This window comes from Lampris incognitus, chromosome 1 (genome assembly GCF_029633865.1).
Source record: "Lampris incognitus isolate fLamInc1 chromosome 1, fLamInc1.hap2, whole genome shotgun sequence".
Lineage (NCBI taxonomy): Eukaryota > Metazoa > Chordata > Actinopteri > Lampriformes > Lampridae > Lampris > Lampris incognitus.
Genome location: NC_079211.1, coordinates 6,499,698 through 6,520,278, shown reverse-complemented (window position 1 = coordinate 6,520,278; position 20,581 = coordinate 6,499,698). Strand labels below are relative to the sequence as shown.

At 44.3% G+C, this 20,581-nt stretch overlaps 1 protein-coding gene across 1 annotated transcript in view; it reads left to right on the top strand.

Moving 5' to 3' along the window:
• Positions 1-19,196, top strand: part of anxa5a (annexin A5a) — a 47,066-nt gene extending 27,870 nt beyond the window's left edge. The window contains exons 6-12 of the mRNA XM_056292296.1: positions 162-241; positions 573-623; positions 6,948-7,041; positions 10,440-10,535; positions 11,163-11,221; positions 14,784-14,906; positions 18,202-19,196. Coding sequence (XP_056148271.1) covers positions 162-241; positions 573-623; positions 6,948-7,041; positions 10,440-10,535; positions 11,163-11,221; positions 14,784-14,906; positions 18,202-18,261 — 563 coding nt within the window. The 3' untranslated portion in view covers positions 18,262-19,196. The remainder of the gene's footprint in view (positions 1-161; positions 242-572; positions 624-6,947; positions 7,042-10,439; positions 10,536-11,162; positions 11,222-14,783; positions 14,907-18,201) is intronic.
• Positions 19,197-20,581: the final 1,385 nt, after the last annotated feature.

Below are 20,581 nucleotides of genomic sequence, written 5' to 3'. Positions count from 1 at the left end.
GAGAGAGAGGAGAGAGAGGGGAGAGAGAACGAGAGGAAAGAGAGAGAGAAGAGAGAGAGAGGAAAGAGAGAGAGAGGAGGGGGGCCCTCTGGGATCTGATTTCAACCATTAGCGACTGTGGTGAGCGAGAGGTGTAAATAATATCTCCCTCATTTCTCCAGATTGTGGTGGAAAGCTGGAGAAAGATATCTGTGGTGACACCTCAGGGCACTACCAGAGACTACTGGTGATCCTGCTGCAGGTAGAGCGAGAGAGAGAGAGAGAGAGAGAGAGAGAGATATGCTGGGGAGACATATCTTTCTTTTCCTGGTAATGAGGCGCCATGGTGATGTTTCATTACAGAGTCCCAAAGGGGGTTGGAATGGAAGTGTGTGTGTGTGTGTGGGTGGGTGGGCGGGGCAGAGGGCTGCATCACATACCGTTGATTTCTCAGGTGTGTTTGTTTCAGAGACAGAGATGTAATCTTTACTGGTCACCAGGCACAGAGATTACCAAGTAAAGTGCCGCCCTAACCGCTTTTTCTTTTTTACCCCTCTACCTGTCTGTCTGTCTGTCTGTCTGTCTTTTCGAAGGGGAGCCGAGAGACAGACATAGACGAGTCAAAGATTGAGAAAGACGCCAAGGTAAGAGGGCGCGATGACAGCCGACATCCTGGAAAATATTTTTTTTCCCCACCTTTTCTAAAAGTCACATTCTGAAAATGGTTGTTGGATCAGTTTAGAAGTAAAACCTCTTAAAAACCTGAAAAGACGGAGAGAGGAGACGCAACCTTACACAACAGGAAGATGACCTCTCCGCTGCAGGGGGCAGGAATAAATTAAATTATAATTAAATCAATTTTTTTCAAATGTCAACATGTTAAGGGAGGGGCCACGTGCCACAGAGAGAGAAAAGGCCAAGGGATCCAAGGGTACGTTGTTGTGCACGCTGAAAAATGTGCAACCAGATAAATCAATTTAAGGGTGTTAACTTCCTGGAATGGCGAGTCCTGATTCTTCAGAACCGCTCGTCCTGGTTCCTGAAAGTGGGTTTGGGTACTGAGTGCACCAGACACATGTGATGCTGACTGTCTCATCAGCACCATGGTGGTACAGTTTCAGGCAGTGCAGACATGGAGGTCCCGGTTTAAGGATTTACACAAACCAGTGTAAATACATGAAGCTGTAGTAAAGCTGCAAGCCAACACGAGAGCCAGTGTGGGTCAGTACTGGAAGGTCTTCAGTAGGAGGTTCATGAAGTAGAAACCAACCAGTTCCCTCCAAAGTTCAAACACACAAGCTGCGTGGATAATTTAAGCAACAGCTCATGGCATGACAAAATGGTTACCAAATGTGGTAATATGAAATTAATATGTTCATTAAGCATTGTTCGTAGAAAGAAATAGGCCCTCCTGGCTGCCGGCACACAGTGTAAGGTGGTTGCTAGGCAATGCGGAGTGATACTGTGTTGTGTAATAAGGAACATTTATTTGTCATTTCATTTCATGCACTTCATCATCATCATCATCATCAGTTCCGTAACCTATGGAGGTCATAGGAGCACAATAGAATATTCTGTTCTATTCCATTCTATTCTATTTATCATCATCATCAGTTCCATAACCTATGGAGGTCGTAACAGCACAGCTGATGCCTCAGCAGGTTGAGTCAGTAGGGGGAGTACCTGGTGGTTCCTATCTGCTCTCCAGGTATGGATGGCCGTTGGTCCACAGAGGAACTCATCCACCCTTTGACAGGTTTTGTTTTTAGTCCTGCTGGGTGTCCACACACCCTTCTCACAACAACACAAGGGTTGAAGTGGGGGTGCCTGTTTAGTCGCCGACGACCCGACGGTTGCACTTTAACGTCGTACCCAGGACTTTCATGCACTTGTGTACATGAAATTAAATGAAATATCGTTTCCCCCAGCCCACAGCAGTGCAACACAAAGACAATAACACATCCAAACTACAAGAACACATAAATCCAAACTATACAACAACAACAAAAAAGCTACAAAAACACATCTATCTAACAAAAATTCACTGTCCAAGAGAGTGAACACCAGGAGGACTGTCAGAACTGCCGGTCTGCATGGGCTAACAGTTAGCTTAGCCTGCCCCGCTTCCACTTTCTGTCAGACTGCCCTCGGTGTTTCCTCCTCGGGCGCAGCTCCAGGCAGGGCTGTGGTCCCTGGGCCCACTGGATGCAGCAGACCAGTCTCTCCCAGCCGATCCAACACCAGCTCTCCCAACCAGACACCTTCAACACACATTACATTACAGTCATTTAGCTGACGCTTTTATCCAAAGCGACTTACAATAAGTGCATTTAACGTAGGAAATCAGGGGAACTACTAGTCATCAGAGGTCATAAGTGCATCTAAACAAGCATCTAAGAGCAAAACCAGTGCTAAAGTAAAAGTGCAAGAAAGAGATTTTTTTTTTTTAATGAGTGAATACAATAAGTGCTAAGAACAAGTAACAGGGTAGTAGTTCTTAAAGAGGTGAGTTTTCAACCTGCGCTGAAAGATGGGCAGCGACTCCGCTGTCCTGACATCAGTGGGGAGTTCATTCCACCACTGTGGGGCCAGGACAGAAAAGAGCCGTGACCGGGTCGATCGGCAGAAAGGTCCTCTGAGCGACGGGGCAACCAGGTGTCCCGAGGCGGCAGAGCGAAGTGTTCGGGCGGGGGTGTAGGGCTTGACCATGGCCTGGAGATAGGAAGGCGCTGTTCCTTTCACTGCCCTGTAGGCTAGCACCAGAGTCTTAAACTGGATGCGAGCAGCTACTGGGAGCCAGTGTAGGGACATGAGAAGGGGAGTTGTGTGGGAGAACTTAGAGCTGTTGAACACCAGCTGAGCTGCAGCTTTCTGAACAAGCTCCAGAGGTCTGATGGCCGACGCAGGGGCGCCAGCAAGGAGGATGTTTCCATAGTCCTGCTGGGAGATGACCAGAGCCTGGATGAGCACCTGCGCCATCTCGTTGGTGAGGAATGGGCGAATCCTCCTGATGTTATAGAGGAGAAATCTGCAGGAGCGAGCAACCGATGCAACGTTTTCAGCAAACGACAGTTGGTCGTCCAGGATCACACCCAGATTCCTCACAGTCAGATTTGGCGTCACCACGGTGTCGTCAATGGTGATGGCCAGGTCTCGGTGTGGGCAACCTTTCCCCGGGAGGAACATCAGTTCTGTCTTGTCCAGATTGAGCTTCAGGTGGTGTGTCGCCATCCACTCCGAGATGTCAGTCAAGCACGCAGCAATGCGTGTCTCTACTTGTGTGTCAGAGGGAGGAAAGGACAAGATCAGCTGGGTGTCATTGGCATAACAATGGTAAGAGAAGTCATGCGAGTGAATAACAGAACCCAGGGATGTCGTGTACAGGGAGAAAAGGAGAGGACCCAGAACCGAACCCTGTGGAACGCCTGTAGTTAGTCTGTGAGGCTCCGACACAGCTCTCCTCCATGTCACCTGGTAGGAGCGACCCGTCAGGTAGGTTGCAAACAACTGAGAGTGCAGAGCCTGTGACACCCAGCCCCTTGAGGGTAGAGAGGAGGAACTGGTGGTTCACTGTGTCGAACGCAGCTGACAGGTCCGGGAGTATCAGGACAGAGGAGAGAGAGTTTGCTCTCGCAGAGTGCATCGATTCTGTCATTGCAAGGAGGGCCGTCTCTGTCGAGTGACCCACCCTGAACCCAGACTGGTTGGGGTCCAGGAGGTTGTTCTGGTGGAGGTACAAAGAAAGTTGGTTAAAGACAGCACGTTCGAAAGTTTTGGATAGAAAGGGTAGAAGGGAAACTGGTCTGTAGTTTTTGACGTCAGAGGGGTTAAGTGATGGTTTCTTGTGAAGGGCGTGACTCTAGCAGTCTTTAAGGCAGATGGAAAGCATCCTGCCTGGAGGGAGGTGTTGATGAGGTGGGTTAGATAGGGAAGGAGTTCAGGTGCTATAGACTGAAGAAGAGGGGAGGGGACCGGGTCAAGGAGCATGTGGTGAGGCGATTGGATGTGATGAGGTTTAGAATGTCGTTGGGGGAGAGGGGAGCGAGGTGGGATAGGGTGGGACGTGGAGAGATGAAGGAGGGTGCAGAGGGTGGGATAGTGCAAGCATCACTAACCGGGTGGTGAGAAAAGGAGGATCTGATGTCATTTACCTTCTTGTCAAAGAAGTTAGCGAAGTCATCTGGGAGAAAGGAGGAAGTAGGAGGAGGAGGAGGTGGGGTTGAAGAAGTCTAGAGAAGGTTTCAAATAGTTTCTTAGGATTAAAGGCAGAGGATAGGATTTTGGAGCGATAGAAGGCAGCCTTAGCAGCAGAAAGGGAGGAGGAGAAAGTGGAAAGAAGAGACTGGAAGTTGAGAAGATCCTCTGGGAGTTTGACTTTTCTCCATTTGCGCTCTGCCACTCTCAGGCTCCGTCTGTCAGTACGTACTGAGTCGGTCAGCCAAGGGGCAGGTGGAGTTGGGCGTGCAGGCCTGGAGGTGAGGGGACAGAGATTGTCCAGAGAAGAGGAGAGGGTAGAGAGAAGAAGATCAGTAGCAGTGTCAGGGGGTAGGAGAGAGAAAGATTCAGGTGTAGGGAGGATAGAGGTAACAGAGGAAGAAAGATCAGTGGTGGAGAGAGAGCGGAGGTGTCTACGGGTGTAAACTATGTGGGTAGGGGAAGGGGCTGAGGGTGGTGAAGAGAGGGAGAGAGAGTAGGACATGAAATAGTGGTCAGGGAGCTGGAGGGGAGTAACAGAGAGATTGGAAATAGGACAGTGTCTAGTAAAGATAAGGTCCAGCTGGTTGCCAGCCTTGTGGGTAGGAGGAGAGGGTGAGAGGTGAAGGTCAAAGGAGGAGAGGAATTGTCTGCCATGAGTGCAGGCCACACCCTGGCCACTTAACACCCAATTGGCCAAAGAGGTACACTGAAAAGAGGCCTATTGCCCAGAAACTGGTCACTCATGTAAAACTCTATCAAACCTCACACAATACTATTAAAACTGCAAACAGCAAGTTACCAAGGAATATATTTATAAGCTAAAAGGATAACTAAGTCAAAACAGCTAGGCAACAAGAAATATTTAAGGACACACTAGATTAAAATCAGCTACAGTTAGAATAAGTAAATAAGACAAGTAAGTAAATAGAATAAGACAGCTACAGCTAGAATAAGATCCCACTAAGAACCAGCAGCAGATGTATAGACAAAAGGACTAATACTCAAGCAGCTGGAATAAGATTAGTAGCAACTTGTTGAGTAAGAAAGATTATACTTACTCTATTCTAGATGAACGAGCAATTCAGAATCACCCCAGAAGTTAAAATGCACACGGCCCCGCACGCCACACAACAACACCAAAAACACAGTCAATGCTAGGCGAGGCCGCCACCAGACAACCCTCGGTGTTATCGGAACTGCTGGTCTGCATGGGCTAGCAGTTAGCTTAGCCTGCCCCTCTTTCGTGTCCTGTCGGACCGCCCTTGGTGTTTCCTCTTCGGGTGCAGCTCCAGGCAGGGCCGTGGTCCCTGGGCCCACAGGACGCCGCAGACCAAGCTCTCCCAGCCATCCAAGAAGGACACAAACTTAAATGCAGACATGGACAAAGACACTGCATGGACAGTAATGGGTGAGGCCGCCGCAAACGTAAGTTTGCGCCGCCTCCTTCCCACACCGGTACTGAGTGAGGCAATAAATAATAAAGGAATTAGATGTCATCGCTGATGTATACGGTTATTATACCATGGCTAACACCCAATCAGATTGCTTGATTTGAGCTATCCGTTTCATAAACTAGTTCCATCAAGTTATTTTATGTAAAATGGTACATGTTAGTAACAGATCGAAAGAGCTGAATTTTCATACCAGCCTGAGTGGTAAAAGTTGACTTGTTGATAAAGATATCAAGCGATGGTTGTGGACTTTTCTAATTCTCCTTTAGCAACTAATCCACATGGACACGTCTCCATTTGCTTTATGATATTTTTCATGACGTTGTCTTTTAGATCCGGGGTCCAACACTTGTAGTGACTCACCTGCAGAGATACTTCTTGACCCAAGACCCACCAAATATTTTGTGCAGCAAAATAATCAATAAGTTGTTATTACCAGTTAAAAAGAGATAATTAACAATCCTCTATGTTGGTGATCAGTGCAATATTCCCATTTTCAGCCTTCACTCATGACCTACTAATGAGCAAACGAAAAACATTGTTTTTTATAAATATGTATACCTATGTGATATTTTATAAATATGTATACCCATGTGAATTTTGTAACATGACTAAATCATTGCATAGTTTCCATTGACTGTTGAGTTTGAAAATAAGTTTTTCTTTTTTCTTTTTGTTTTTATTGTTTGTTATTATTTATTTTATTTAAAATTTTATTTTTAATTCAAATAAAATAGATATTTGATCACAAAAGATTTTTTTTCCCTCTCTCTCCAAACAAAATAGTGTAGCGATCACGGATGTGTAGACTCGCTAGCCCTTGGCTAACGGGTCGGGCTCTTTAGTTGACTGGTTAACGTAGTCGCCCGTGGTGCGGGAGACCCGGGGTCGCGTCCCGGCTGCGGTGCTTCTCATGCTGCCCCCTGAATTCGCCACATTATTTTTATTGTGACGTCCCACAGCTCAGCTGCTGCTCTACTGCGAACCGTCTGTGGGCCGTGAGCCACAGGTTGGAAACCGCTGTTCTAGATGATGGCACGATGTTCATCTGCTTAAAACCAGCTTAAGGAAGGGGCAGGTTTTGGTTTTATTTTTATTTTGTATTCTTTTTGACTTTGTTTTTGTTTTTTGGATGGAAATTGGATTTGAATGGAAACGTTCCTACTGCAGATAAGTTAATGAGTCTTAATGTCACTGAATGAAATCCACTTAAAGCGGCACTGGGCCGCGCTGACCATAACACACAGCTTTACTTGACACTTGTTTTGTTTGTTCAGTTGTGTCCTCTCAGTAAAGTCTGTGTGTGTGTGTGTACTCCAGGATTTATATGCAGCCGGTGAAGGCAAGTTTGGCACAGATGAGGATGAGTTCATTACAATTCTTGGCAACAGGAGCACAGAGCATCTCAGAAAAGGTTTGCTGTGTGTGTGTGTGTGTGTGTGTGTGTGTGTGTGTGTGTGTGTGTGTGTGTGTGTGTGTGTGTGCGTGTGTGCGTGTGTGTGCATGTTTATGTGCATAAATCAGTTTTTAAATTCACATGCATTTCCAGCACTCTTGCTTTCAATTCACAAACCTTTCATTACATCTTTTAATAATGTCTGACTTGTCTTGCTTCCACTTTCATAAATTCAGCACACATTGATACAATATATTATTATCAACACATTAATACAATAGATTATTATCAACACATTAACACAATATATTACTATCAACACATTAATACAATATATTATATCAACACATAAATACAATATATTACTATCAACACAATACAATATATTATTATCAACACATTAATACAATATATTATTAACATTAATACAGTATGTTAATATCAACACATTAATACAATATATTATTATCAACACATTAACACAATATATTACTATCAACACATTAATACAATATATTATTATCAACACAATAATACAATATATTATTATCAACACATTAATACAATATATTACTATTAATACAGTATATTATTATCAACACATTAGTAAAATATATTATTATCAGCACATTAATACAATATATTACTATCAACACATTAATACAATATGTTACTGTCAACACATTAATACAATATGTTACTATAACCCATTAATACGATATATTATTATTAACGCATTAATACAATATATTATTATTAACACGTAAATACAATATATTATTATCAACAAATTAATACAATATATTACTATCTGCACGTTAATACAATATATTACTATCAACACATTAATACAATATATTATTATCAACGCATTAACACAATATATTACTATCAACACATTAATACAATATATTATTATCAACACATTAATACAATATATTATTATCAACACATTAACACAATATATTACTATGAACACATAATACAATATATTATTATTAACACATTAATACAGTATATTATTATCAACACAGTAAAATATATTATTATCAACACATTAATACAATATATTATTATCAACACAATACAATATATTATTATCAACACATTAATACAATATATTACTATCAACACAATACAATATTTTATATCAATACATTAATACTATATATTACTATCAACACATTAATACAATATATTATTATCAACACATTAATACAATATATTATATCAACACATTAATACAATATATTATGTCAACAAATTAACACAATATATTATATCAATACATTAATACAATATATTACTATCAACACATTAATATAATATATTACTATCAACACATTAATACTATATATTATATCAACACATTGATACAGTATATTATTATCAACAAATTAATACAATATATTACTATTAACACATTAATACCGTATATTATATCAACACATTAATACTGTATATTATTATCAACATACACTACCGTTCAAAAGTTTGGGATCACCCAAACAATTTTGTGTTTTCCATGAAAAGTCACACTTATTCACCACCATATGTTGTGAAATGAATAGAAAATAGAGTCAAGACATTGACAAGGTCAGAAATAATGATTTGTATTTGAAATAAGATTTTTTTTACATCAAACTTTGCTTTCGTCAAAGAATCCTCCATTTGCAGCAATTACAGCATTGCAGACCTTTGGCATTCTAGCTGTTAATTTGTTGAGGTAATCTGGAGAAATTGCACCCCACGCTTCCAGAAGCAGCTCCCACAAGTTGGATTGGTTGGATGGGCACTTCTTTGAGCAGATTGAGTTTCTGGAGCATCACATTTGTGGGGTCAATTAAACGCTCAAAATGGCCAGAAAAAGAGAACTTTCATCTGAAACTCGACAGTCTATTCTTGTTCTTAGAAATGAAGGCTATTCCATGCGAGAAATTGCTAAGAAATTGAAGATTTCCTACACCGGTGTGTACTACTCCCTTCAGAGGACAGCACAAACAGGCTCTAACAGGTACTATTTAATGAAGATGCCAGTTGGGGACCTGTGAGGCGTCTGTTTCTCAAACTAGAGACTCTAATGTACTTATCTTCTTGCTCAGTTGTGCAACGCGGCCTCCCACTTCTTTTTCTACTCTGGTTAGAGCCTGTTTGTGCTGTCCTCTGAAGGGAGTAGTACATACCGGTGTAGGAAATCTTCAATTTCTTAGCAATTTCTCGCATGGAATAGCCTTCATTTCTAAGAACAAGAATAGACTGTCGAGTTTCAGATGAAAGTTCTCTTTTTCTGGCCATTTTGAGCGTTTAATTGACCCCACAAATGTGATGCTCCAGAAACTCAATCTGCTCAAAGAAGTGCCCATCCAACCAATCCAACTTGTGGGAGCTGCTTCTGGAAGCGTGGGGTGCAATTTCTCCAGATTACCTCAACAAATTAACAGCTAGAATGCCAAAGGTCTGCAATGCTGTAATTGCTGCAAATGGAGGATTCTTTGACGAAAGCAAAGTTTGATGTAAAAAAAATCTTATTTCAAATACAAATCATTATTTCTAACCTTGTCAATGTCTTGACTCTATTTTCTATTCATTTCACAACATATGGTGGTGAATAAGTGTGACTTTTCATGGAAAACACAAAATTGTTTGGGTGATCCCAAACTTTTGAACGGTAGTGTATAAATAAAATATATCACACATTAATACAATATATTATATCAATACATTAATACAATATCGACATATTAATACAATATATTATTATCAACACATTAATACCTTATATCATTATCAACACATTAATACAATATATCACTATCACACATCAGGGCTTAAATATGAACACAATGTTTTGTTGATTTTCAACAGGACACACACCTGCTTGAAATACCAGTCTTTAAAAGTGTCAGAATATGCATCCGGGTAGAGTAGCGGTCTGTTCCGTTGCCTACCAACACGGGGATCGCTAGTTCAAATCCCTGTGTTATCTCCGGCTTGGTCGAGTGTCCCTACAGACACAATTGACTGTGTCTGTGGGTGGGAAGCCGGATGTGGGTATGTGACCTGGTCACTGCAGTAGCGCCTCTTCTGGTCGGTCGGGGCCCCTGTTCGGGGGGAGGGGGAACTGGGGGAATAACATGATCCTCCCAAGTCCCCCTGGTGAAACTCCTCACTGTCAGGTGAATTGAAGCGGCTGGCGACTCTACATGTATGGGAGGAGGCATGTGGTAGTCATCAGCCCTCCCCAGATCAGCAGAGGGGGTGGAGCAGAGACCGGGACGGCTCGGAAGAGTGGGGTAATTGGCTGGATACAATTGGGGAGGATAAGGGGGGGAAAAAATCCACAAAAAAAAAAAAGTGTGTCAGGATATCTCCGGTCTTCGTAGTGGGGCATGCTGAGATGTGCTGCTTTTCTTCAGTGTTTGATGCCTACAGGAAGCTGTCTGGCTCTGATATTGAGGACAGCATTAAAAGCGAGACCACTGGCAACTTGGAGAAATTGCTGCTCGCTGTCGGTAAGACCCATTACATTTCTATAATAAAGACTCCAACATCATTAAAGGTGGAAAACGGTGTCAGATCAAAATACTCATGAAATTCAACAGTACACATAGTTTTCACCTGACCTACATGTCTTTGGACTGTGGGAGGAAACCGGAGCACCCGGAGGAAACCCACACAGACACGGAGAGAACATGCAAACTCCACACAGAGGACGACCCGGGACGACCCCCAAGGTTGGGCTACCCTGGGGCTCGAACCCAGGACCTTCTTTCTGTGAGGCGACCGTGCTAACCACTGCGCTGCCCAATTTGTAACGACCATAAAGAGTAGACTCGCTAGCTGGTTGGTTAATGGGTCGGACCCTTTAGTCGACTGGCCCAACATAGTCACCTGTGGTGCGGGAGACCAAAGACATGTAGGTCAGGTGGTGGATCGGCCGTACTAAATTGTCCCTAGGTGTGAATGTGTGTGTCGGCCCTGTGATGGCCTGGTGGCCTCTCCAGGGTGTCTCCCCGCCTGCCGCCCAGTGACTGCTGGGATAGACTCCAGCATCCCCACCACCCTGAGAGCAGGATAAGCGGTTTGGATAATGGATGGATCATAGTTTTCAACACTGTCTGTTTTATTCCCCCCCACAGTGAAGTGTGCCCAGAGCGTGCCAGGCTATTTTGCAGAAGCCCTGTATGGATCGATGAGGGTGAGTATCTGTACTACACTGTGTACCAACACGTACTACACAAAGGACACACACACACGAGACATATTGCTTTAGGATATAGGACCAATCCCCAGACGCATGGACACAGACATAGACACACTGAGTGGTTCTATTTAGGACCCATAGACCTACATGGACCTACATAGACCTACACAGGACATTTGAACATGCCAGTGGTAACACTATGATTTTATTTCGGACCCGTAGCTCTACGGTACAAAGGACATTTCGACATCTCCTCAGACATGTACTGTTTAATTTACGACTAATCGGTCTAAATAGGACATTTAGACATACTGATGGACACACTTTGTGGTTCCATTTGGGATAAATAAACCTACATAGGACATTTGGACATACCCTAGGATATAGTGTGGTTCTATTTAGGACTAACAGACCTACACAGGACATAGGATACACATTTGGACACTGAGTATATTACTTCTCCTCTAGTTCTTTGTGTCCTATTCAGCCGTGGCAGACTGCTGATGCGAGGACATGACGTCCGTAGCCCTGCTGCAAGTGGACAGAACTGGAACAAAGGAACTGTTGTCTCTGTCAAGTTTGTCCGTCAGCTGGAAAAAAGGGAAAAAAATGTTCTTAGTGAGGAAGGAAAGAACATCACTCACTTCCTTTTACTTTCCAGATGATTTATTCATTGCTTTGACTCGGGGACTCATCAGGTCTCCAATCAGAGCTCGTGTTTGGTTTAATAAATGATGGGAACACTAGAAGTGGTTGAGTGGTGTTTATTTCCTTTTTTTAATCCCCCTCAAGTAACTACAGTTCCTTCCTCTGCTGACATGTTGGCAGAGACATTAGTTTCCACGTCCAAACTGTCCTTCAGCGCAGAATCGGACTTCACCACAACAGCAGGTGTAAATGTGTTGGGTTGGACATCAGCCGTTCCGGAATAACTTGTTTCATTGACGCACTTCTTGTTATTCCCAGTCAGAATCAGAATCTGTTGAATTTAACTAACAAGTTTTTACAATACCAGGAACTGGAACTGATAAGTTAGATGTGACACAAAGAGAGAGAGAAGAGAGAGAGGAGAGAGAGAGTCCAAAAGGTCATTTAAATTAGTATATCAGGTTGGTGTTCGGTGACTCACACTCAGACTGCTTTTACTTGTCATTGCCTCACATGCATGTCTCATACAAAATGGAGAACGAGGTTACATTTCACATGGACCTCATAAAAACAAACAAATAACACATCAGACCAGGACTCCACAGTCTACACCATCTACAGGCCAGGACTCCACAGTCTACACTATCTACAGACCAGGACTCCACAGTCTACACCATCTACAGGCCAGGACTCCACAGTCTACACCATCTACAGACCAGGACTCCACAGTCTACACTATCTACAGACCAGGACTCCACAGTCTACACCATCTACAGGCCAGGATTCCACAGTCTACACCATCTGCAGGCCAGGACTCCACAGTCTACACCATCTACAGGCCAGGACTCCACAGTCTACACCATCTACAGACCAGGACTCCACAGTCTACACCATCTACAGGCCAGGACTCCACAGTCTACACCATTTACAGACCAGGACTCCACAGTCTACACCATCTACAGGCCAGGACTCTCCAGTCTACACCCATCTACAGGCCAGGACTCCACAGTCTACACCATCTGCAGGCCAGGACTCCACAGCCTACACCATCTACAGGCCAGGACTCCACAGTCTACACCATCTGCAGGCCAGGACTCTCCAGTCTACACCCATCTACAGGCCAGGACTCCACAGTCTACACCATCTGCAGGCCAGGACTCTCCAGTCTACACCCATCTACAGGGCAGGACTCCACAGTCTACACCATCTACAGGCCAGGACTCCACAGTCTACACCATCTGCTGGCCAGGACTCTCCAGTCTACACCCATCTACAGGCCAGGACTCCACAGTCTACACCATCTACAGGCCAGGACTCCACAGTCTACACCATCTACAGGCCAGTGGCCACTCTTTCGGGGATGAGGATGTGCACATCCTTGATAGGGAGGAACGCAGGTTTGAATTGGGAGTCAAAGAGGCCATCTATGTGAAGAGGGAGCGACCATCCCTGAACCGGGGGGGGGGGGGGGCTAAGAGTACATCCGTCACCATCTTACAATGCTGTGATTGCCACTACTCCCGAACCCTCTGTGAATAGTACACATGGCCATCGAAACTCTAGTTGATAGTCACACTCATATTTGCATATGAAACTGATCGTTGGTTTCGGTTGTTATGCCACTGTATTGTTTATGAGGGTGGGATACCTGCAGTCAGTGGAGACTGAAGAGGTCACTTAGATGATAATGAAACGTATCTGTCACTAAACGTTGTGTCCAGATGAACTGATTCAACCTTTGAAATAATATGCAATAAATATTAAAAACAAAAATTACTTCGCAGACCCAAACATCACAAGCACACCTGACACGGACTGTGAGTAAGAAGGTCAAAAAGTCATTTTGTGGGGGCGTCCGGGTGGTGTAGTGGTCTATTCTGTTGCCTACCAACACGGGGATTGCCGGTTCAAATCCCTGTGTTATTTCCAGCTTGGTTGGGCGTCCCTACAGACACAATTGGCCGTGTCTGTGGGTGGGAAGCTGGATTTGGGTGTGTGTCCTGGTCGCTGCTCTAGCACCTCCTCTGGTCAGTCGGGGCGCCTGTTCAGGGGGGAGAGAGAACTGGGGGGGAATAGTGTGATCCTCCCACGTGCTATGTCCCGCTGGTGAAACTCCTCACTGTCAGGTGAAAAGAAGCAGCTGGCGACTCCACATGTATGGGAGGAGGCATGTGGTAGTCTGCAGCCCTCCCCGGATCGGCAGAGGGGGTGGAGCAGTGACCAGGACGGCTTGGAAGAGTGGGGTAATTGGCTGAATACAATTGGGGAGAAAAAAAGGGGGGAGGGAGTCATTTTATGGAGGTCTGAGTGCTCAGGCTGTTGAGGAACCTCACAGTGAGGAATGAAAGTGTTGCATAGTCTGCTGGAGGCAGCACGGATGCTCCGGTACCTCCTGCCAGAGGGTAGGAGGGTGAAGTGGATGTGGGGAGGGTGGGTGGGGTCCTTCACGATGCTGAGAGCCTCCCGGGTGCACCGTGCATCATAGATGGTCTGGATGGACGGGAGAGCAGTTCCTATGATCTTTCCAGCTGTCTTCACTATCCGCTGTAGGGGTTTGCGGTCGGAGGCCTTGCAGGTCCCATGCCAGACAGAGATACAGCTGGTCAGGATGCTCTCTATGGTGCCTCTGTAGAATGTGATGAGGATGGGTGGGTGGGGGGAGACTCGCCTTCTTCAGACGCCGCAGGAAGTGAAGACGCTGCTGGGCCTTCGTGGAGAGCGCAGTGACATGTGAGGACCAGGAGAGGTCCTCTGTGGTGTGAACTCCCAAGAATATTAGTGACGGCTCTTTATGAGTGCTGAAATTAGTGGAAGTATAACACCGTGTCTGTGAAGTCCGTTCATACTCCTGATAAACGCAGTGGATTCACAGCTTCTGCTCATGTCGTTTTTTTTTTCCCCCCCTTAGCGAGCTGGAACCGACGATGAGACGCTGATGAGGATCATGGTGTCAAGGAGCGAGGTGGACATGTTGGACATCAGAGCCAGCTATAAAAAGACGTATGGAGTCTCCCTTTACAGCACGATCCAGGTACCGAGCTACCGGAGTACAGGGGCAAACACTCGATCCTGTCACAAACTGTCAATCAAATCAATCAATCGATCAGTTCAATCGATCAGTTCGGTCAGTGCAGTCCGAATCAGTCTGACTTTAGCATGTTTCCCCCCATCACTTTTGTGAGCGTTGGCGGGTAAGGTGGGATTAGTTTGAAAAATGATCGAATACTTAATTTAAGTAATTAAGCCGTTTTGATTCAAATCCATTTCTTGCTCGTTCTTTCGCGATTCTTTAGGATTTGTACGAAAGCCTCTGTTTCTCCAGCCGTCCGTGTGAATCCGAGGGCACAACGTGGATGTATGGAAGAGCTCCTCCACCCGTCACACCAGCCAAGTGATAAAATGGGCCGAAAGAGGGAAATGGGATTTCCTTAAAAAGACCTGTAACAGGCCAATTATTCTGATTTCCACAAGACCGGTAAATTAAATGGAGTCCCTGTGGGCCCTCACCGCTCTCCGAGCAGAGACGTGTTGCTGTCTTCAATTACTCGATTTTGGTGGAAAAGAGTTTAACTCCTGCAAGAGATTTTCATTAGTTGAAGGAAAAAAAAGAGCTTATCATGAGAACTTGGAAAAGGCGCTACTCATTACTGAACACCTCCACGTTGTTAACCTGCCCGTAGACGTTGCCTCATGAAAAGGCAACACATTTATAGAAGGAAATCATCTATCCATGAAACATTTTGTCAAGAACTTAAAGTGGTAGTTATTTTGAATGATGTTCACCATTTTGTAAAGTAAACCCGTCTAGATTTGTGAATGGCCGTTGGTTCGATGCTTTGGGACGGCTGGGTTGGGAATGTTTCAGATCTTATTTCATACGTGTCTACTTTGGTTTCTGATGGACGTCTAGTCTCAACCCGCCTTGTCGGTTGCAGCCCGACTGCTTCCCTCCGGCTTTGACATTTCACTGTTAACACACAACCGATTCTGTCCACCATTAACACAATTAATTAGCTAGTTAGTTAGTCCAAGAAAAGTGCCAAACATGTCACACTACATGCCACATACCCAGTAAGAGTCAGAAGACATTTTCTCACATCATCTAAAACCCTCTGTACACTGAATGATGAACTTCTTTCGGCTGCTCCCGTTAGGGGGCGCCACAGCAGATCCTCCGTTTCCATCTCTTCCTGTCCTCTGCATCTTCCTCTGTCACACCAGCCACCTGCATGTCCTCCCTCACCACATCCATAAACCTCCTCTTTGGCCTTCCTCTTCTCCTCTTCCCTGGCAGCTCCATGTTCAGCATCCTTCTCCCAGTATACCCAGCATCTCTCCTCCACACATGTCCAAACCATCTCCATCTTGTCTCTCTTGCTTTGTCTCCAAACCGTCCAACCTGAACTGTCCCTCTAATATACTCGTTCCTAATCCTGTCCTTCTTCATCACTCCCAGTGAAAATCTTAGTATCTTCAACTCTGCCACCTCCAGCTCCACCTCCCGTCTTTTTTTTTAACATTTTTCTTTTTATTAATTGATATTTTTCTGGACAGATCAACAATTGCATCCACAAACACAATGCATCATAACACAAGTATTCAACAAACTCAACTGTCCTCTTTTCCTGTTTTTAAACAACATACACCCAAAAAAAAAACAAAAAAAAAAACAAAACAAAGTAAACATACACAAATTAAAAACCTCCTGTCTTTTCATCAGTGCCACTGTCTCCAAACCATATAACATAGCTGGTCTCACTACCATCTTGTAAACCTTCCCTTTAACTCTTGCTGGTACCCTTCTGTCACAAATCACTCCTGATACTCTTCTCCACCCACTCCACCCTGCCTGCACTCTTTTCTTCACCTCTCTTCTGCACTCACCATTACTTTGGACAGTTAACCCCAAGTATTTAAACTCATAGGCCTTCTTCACCTCTACTCCTTGCATCCTGACCATTCCACTGTCCTCCCTCATTCACGCATAGGTATTCAGTCTTGCTCCTACTGCCTTTCATTCCTCTTCTCTCCAGTGCATACCTCCATCTCTCCAGGCTCTCCTCAGGCGTCCTCTCACTTTCTAAGATTGTGTTAAACAATCTAGTTAAAAACCTCACTGCCATCTCTCCTAAACACCTCCATGCCTCCACAGGTATGTCATCAGGACCAACTGCCTTTCCACTCTTCATCCTCTTCATAGCTGCCCTCACTTCCTCCTTGCTAATCCACTGCACTTCCTGATTTACTATCCCCGCATCATCCAACCTTCTCTCTGTCTCATTTTCTTCATTCATCAGCCCCTCAAAGTACTCCTTCCACCTTCTCAGCACACTCTCCTCGCTTGTCAGCACATTCCATCATTCCCCTGTTGGAATCGTTAGTGTCATCTCGTTTGATGAAAGATAGTAACCTAATGGATATTTATTGAAGTAGGAATCTTCGAGATTGCCGCTTTAAATTACACTTTTAACGCTAGAATGATCAAGCAGGTCATTTTGACCTTTTTGGATTTTTAAAGTTTAATAACTTTGTGTGTGTGTGTGTGGGGGGGGGGGGTAGAGACCTGCTGCTCCCTGAATGCTCCTAAAATTGCATATATTTGCATTAAAATGAGTTTTAGATTAATTGCACAAAAAAGTTATGATAAACTCTACCTAAAACGACCACGAGCAGTCAAAATGTCCGCTCGTGATTTGCGCGTCATCGTGTGCGTCACGTCAGTATTTATGACCTTCCTTCGTGAAGTTCGTTATTCTGTCCTAGAAACACACTAGCGTCCTCCAGTGCAGAGAAATAGTCTAAACTTGATGTGTGATAATGTCCAACATGTCTGCTTACAGACGCACCATGACTACCACCGAGGCGTTGCAGTATTTACAGGCGTTGGACAGCGGCCATTTTGAATTGTTGGAAAAATAGTATCTTAAAGTTGTTAAAATGTTAATTTTGGTGTCAGTTAGTTTCATAACAGACATACTAACGTATGTAATGCATTAATATCTCAACTGGGTATTTATCTTGACACAATATAGAGTTTAAAAACCGTGGGCGGTCAAAATGACCGTTTTTGGTAGGAGTGAAATGCCGGTGGTTGTGAGGGCTAATGGGGCAAACCCCTGAGGTTAAATGTTGTTTACCTCTTCAGGTTAAACACTTTCTCGTGCCTTTCACGTGCTGTGTGTTAGCTGTTCCGTCCGGGCGAGACCGTTCCCAACATGCTGATTTGGACCGGAACCCTGGGTAGCGGCAGAGTTCGGTCAGGCTGGTGTTTGTCTGAGTCGTGAATTCTGTGTTTGAACTCACAGCAGCGTGTCTCTGTGCTCTAGGAGGACACGACCGGAGACTACCAGAAGACTCTGCTGTATCTCTGTGGTGGCGATGATTAATGGCAACGCGGCCTTACGGGGGCGCTGGGAGATGATCGGTGACAGCGGGGGAGGAGGTTATTGATCCGGAGCCGTTTCTCTGACATGAGTTTGCTGTTGATTGGATTCGTGTGAATTACCTGATTCTGATTTTTGACTCATGGAGTTGTTTGTTTCAGCAGGTTCAGGGAGAGCCGTTACAAACGTGTTCGGTAACACTTTAGTATGGGGAACATATACACCATTAATTAGGTGCTTATTAGCATGCAAATTAGCAACATATTGGCTCTTAATTGGTCATTATTACGTACTCATTAATGCCTTATTCTGCATGGCCTTATTATACAACCAGTAAGCCATTAACTATGATTTTCCCTCTATAACCTCAGAATTATTGCTTATTAGTAGTACCATCTCAATATGCTTTGCTTAGTATGGCCTTTATAAGGTGGTAGTACCACAAGAAGAGTTATTCTCCCTTACTAACACTTAATGAATATGGTCTGTTCTTACATAACAACACACAAAACTACAAGTGTTCATAGTGTTACATTACTCTAAATTAAGTTTTTGTTACTTAGAATATGTTCCCCATACTAAAGTGACATCTTGATCATTACTAATTCACTAGTAATTAAGTTTTTTTACTTAGAATATGTTCCCCATACTAAAGTGTTACCACGTGTTCTGTCTGAAGCCTTTGTGTCACGCTGTTCCTTTAACCTTAACCGCATTGCAGTGTAAATTGTGTGTATTTAGCAGGCACCTTTATCCAAAGAGACCAGAGAGTCAGCAGTTATCGGATAAACCACACCATTATGGAGCAGTGGAGGGTAATGTGCTTATTATACAGTATGCAGCTGGAAAATAAAAGGGCTTTCAGCCAACATGCAGCTGGAGATGAACTGAGACATCGACCGTTGGAGATGAAACACACTGTATTGTTATTATTACCACCATAGAGGGGCTTGTATTAAAACGATGCATCATCTTCACATCTCTGCAGTGTTTGTGAGACGGGGTTTTCTGTCTACCGAGAATACTGGCTAGTAAGTGTTGGGCCTGCGGGGCGGGAGCCCCAGTTGCCCCGCCACGTGACTGGAAGAGCAGCAGTTGCACGGTGTTTGTGAAAGCTGACCGTCACTGAGCGTTAGCGTGACTGCACGTGCTGGATGCAACCTGGAAAATACAATCCCTCCGCTGAATTATTAAAACTGCCTTGTCAACACTGCTCCCGCTCCCATTAATCACAAGTGAAACCCCGGATCCGCACCTCAGCTGCAACACGGTGGGGAGGGATCAATAAGTAATGCCACGCTGTTAGATATGTCCGATGCCTTTTACACATCTGTCCTTTACACATCTGTCCTTTACACATCTGTTGCCTCTGTGTCATTCTACAGGATTGTGCCCCTCGTGACAAATCTAATCGAGCCCTTATTTCGGTGCGTGTGATGTAATTCCGGTTATTTCCACAAGGTGGCCGAAATAAACCTTGGTCGAGGTTTTCCTTCAAAGTGAAGGAGTTGCATTCATAGATCAGCGATTCATCACCGACGACATAATAATTATAATAATAATAATAATTATTATAATAATTATTATAATACATTTTATTTGTGGCCGCCTTTCAGAGCACTCTAGGACACCTTACAGAACCCAGTAAAAACAAGCAGCACTGTATCAGACAGCATAAAAGCAAAACAAAGCAGGGTAGACCATAAAAAGTTAACACAACAGATAGTATAAAGTATAAAATCATCATCTGCACAAAACTCAGTGCAGCGTGGATCAGACTGAATATGCCAGTGTGAAAAGGTGCATTTTGAGATGGGATGTGAAGGTTGAAATAGAGTCAGTGTTGTGAATGTCTTGTGGGAGAGAGGTCCACAGGCGGGGGGCAGAATGACCGAAGGCTCTAGACCCCATGGTAGCCCAGTTCTAGACCCCATGGTAGTCCAGTTCTAGATCCCATGGTAGTCCAGCGGGCCGATGGTGTAGTGAGTTGGAGAGCAGAAGAGGATCTGAGAGTGCAGGAGGGCGTGTGGATATGAAGGAGTTCAGAAAGACATGAAGGAGCTAGGTTATTAAGGGCCTTAAAGGTGAGGAGCAGGATCTTGAAGTCAGTACGGTATTTAACAGGGAGCCAGTGGAGCTGCTGAAGAACAGGAGGGATATGATCTATGGAAGGAGTTCTGGTACTGATACCGGCAGCTGGATTCTGGACCGACTGAAGTTTATGAAGACACTTGAGGGGAAGACCAAAGAGGATAGAACTGCAGTAGTCAGTACAGGATGTAGCCAGGGTGTGAGTGAGTATGGCAGTGCTGTTAGGTGTAAG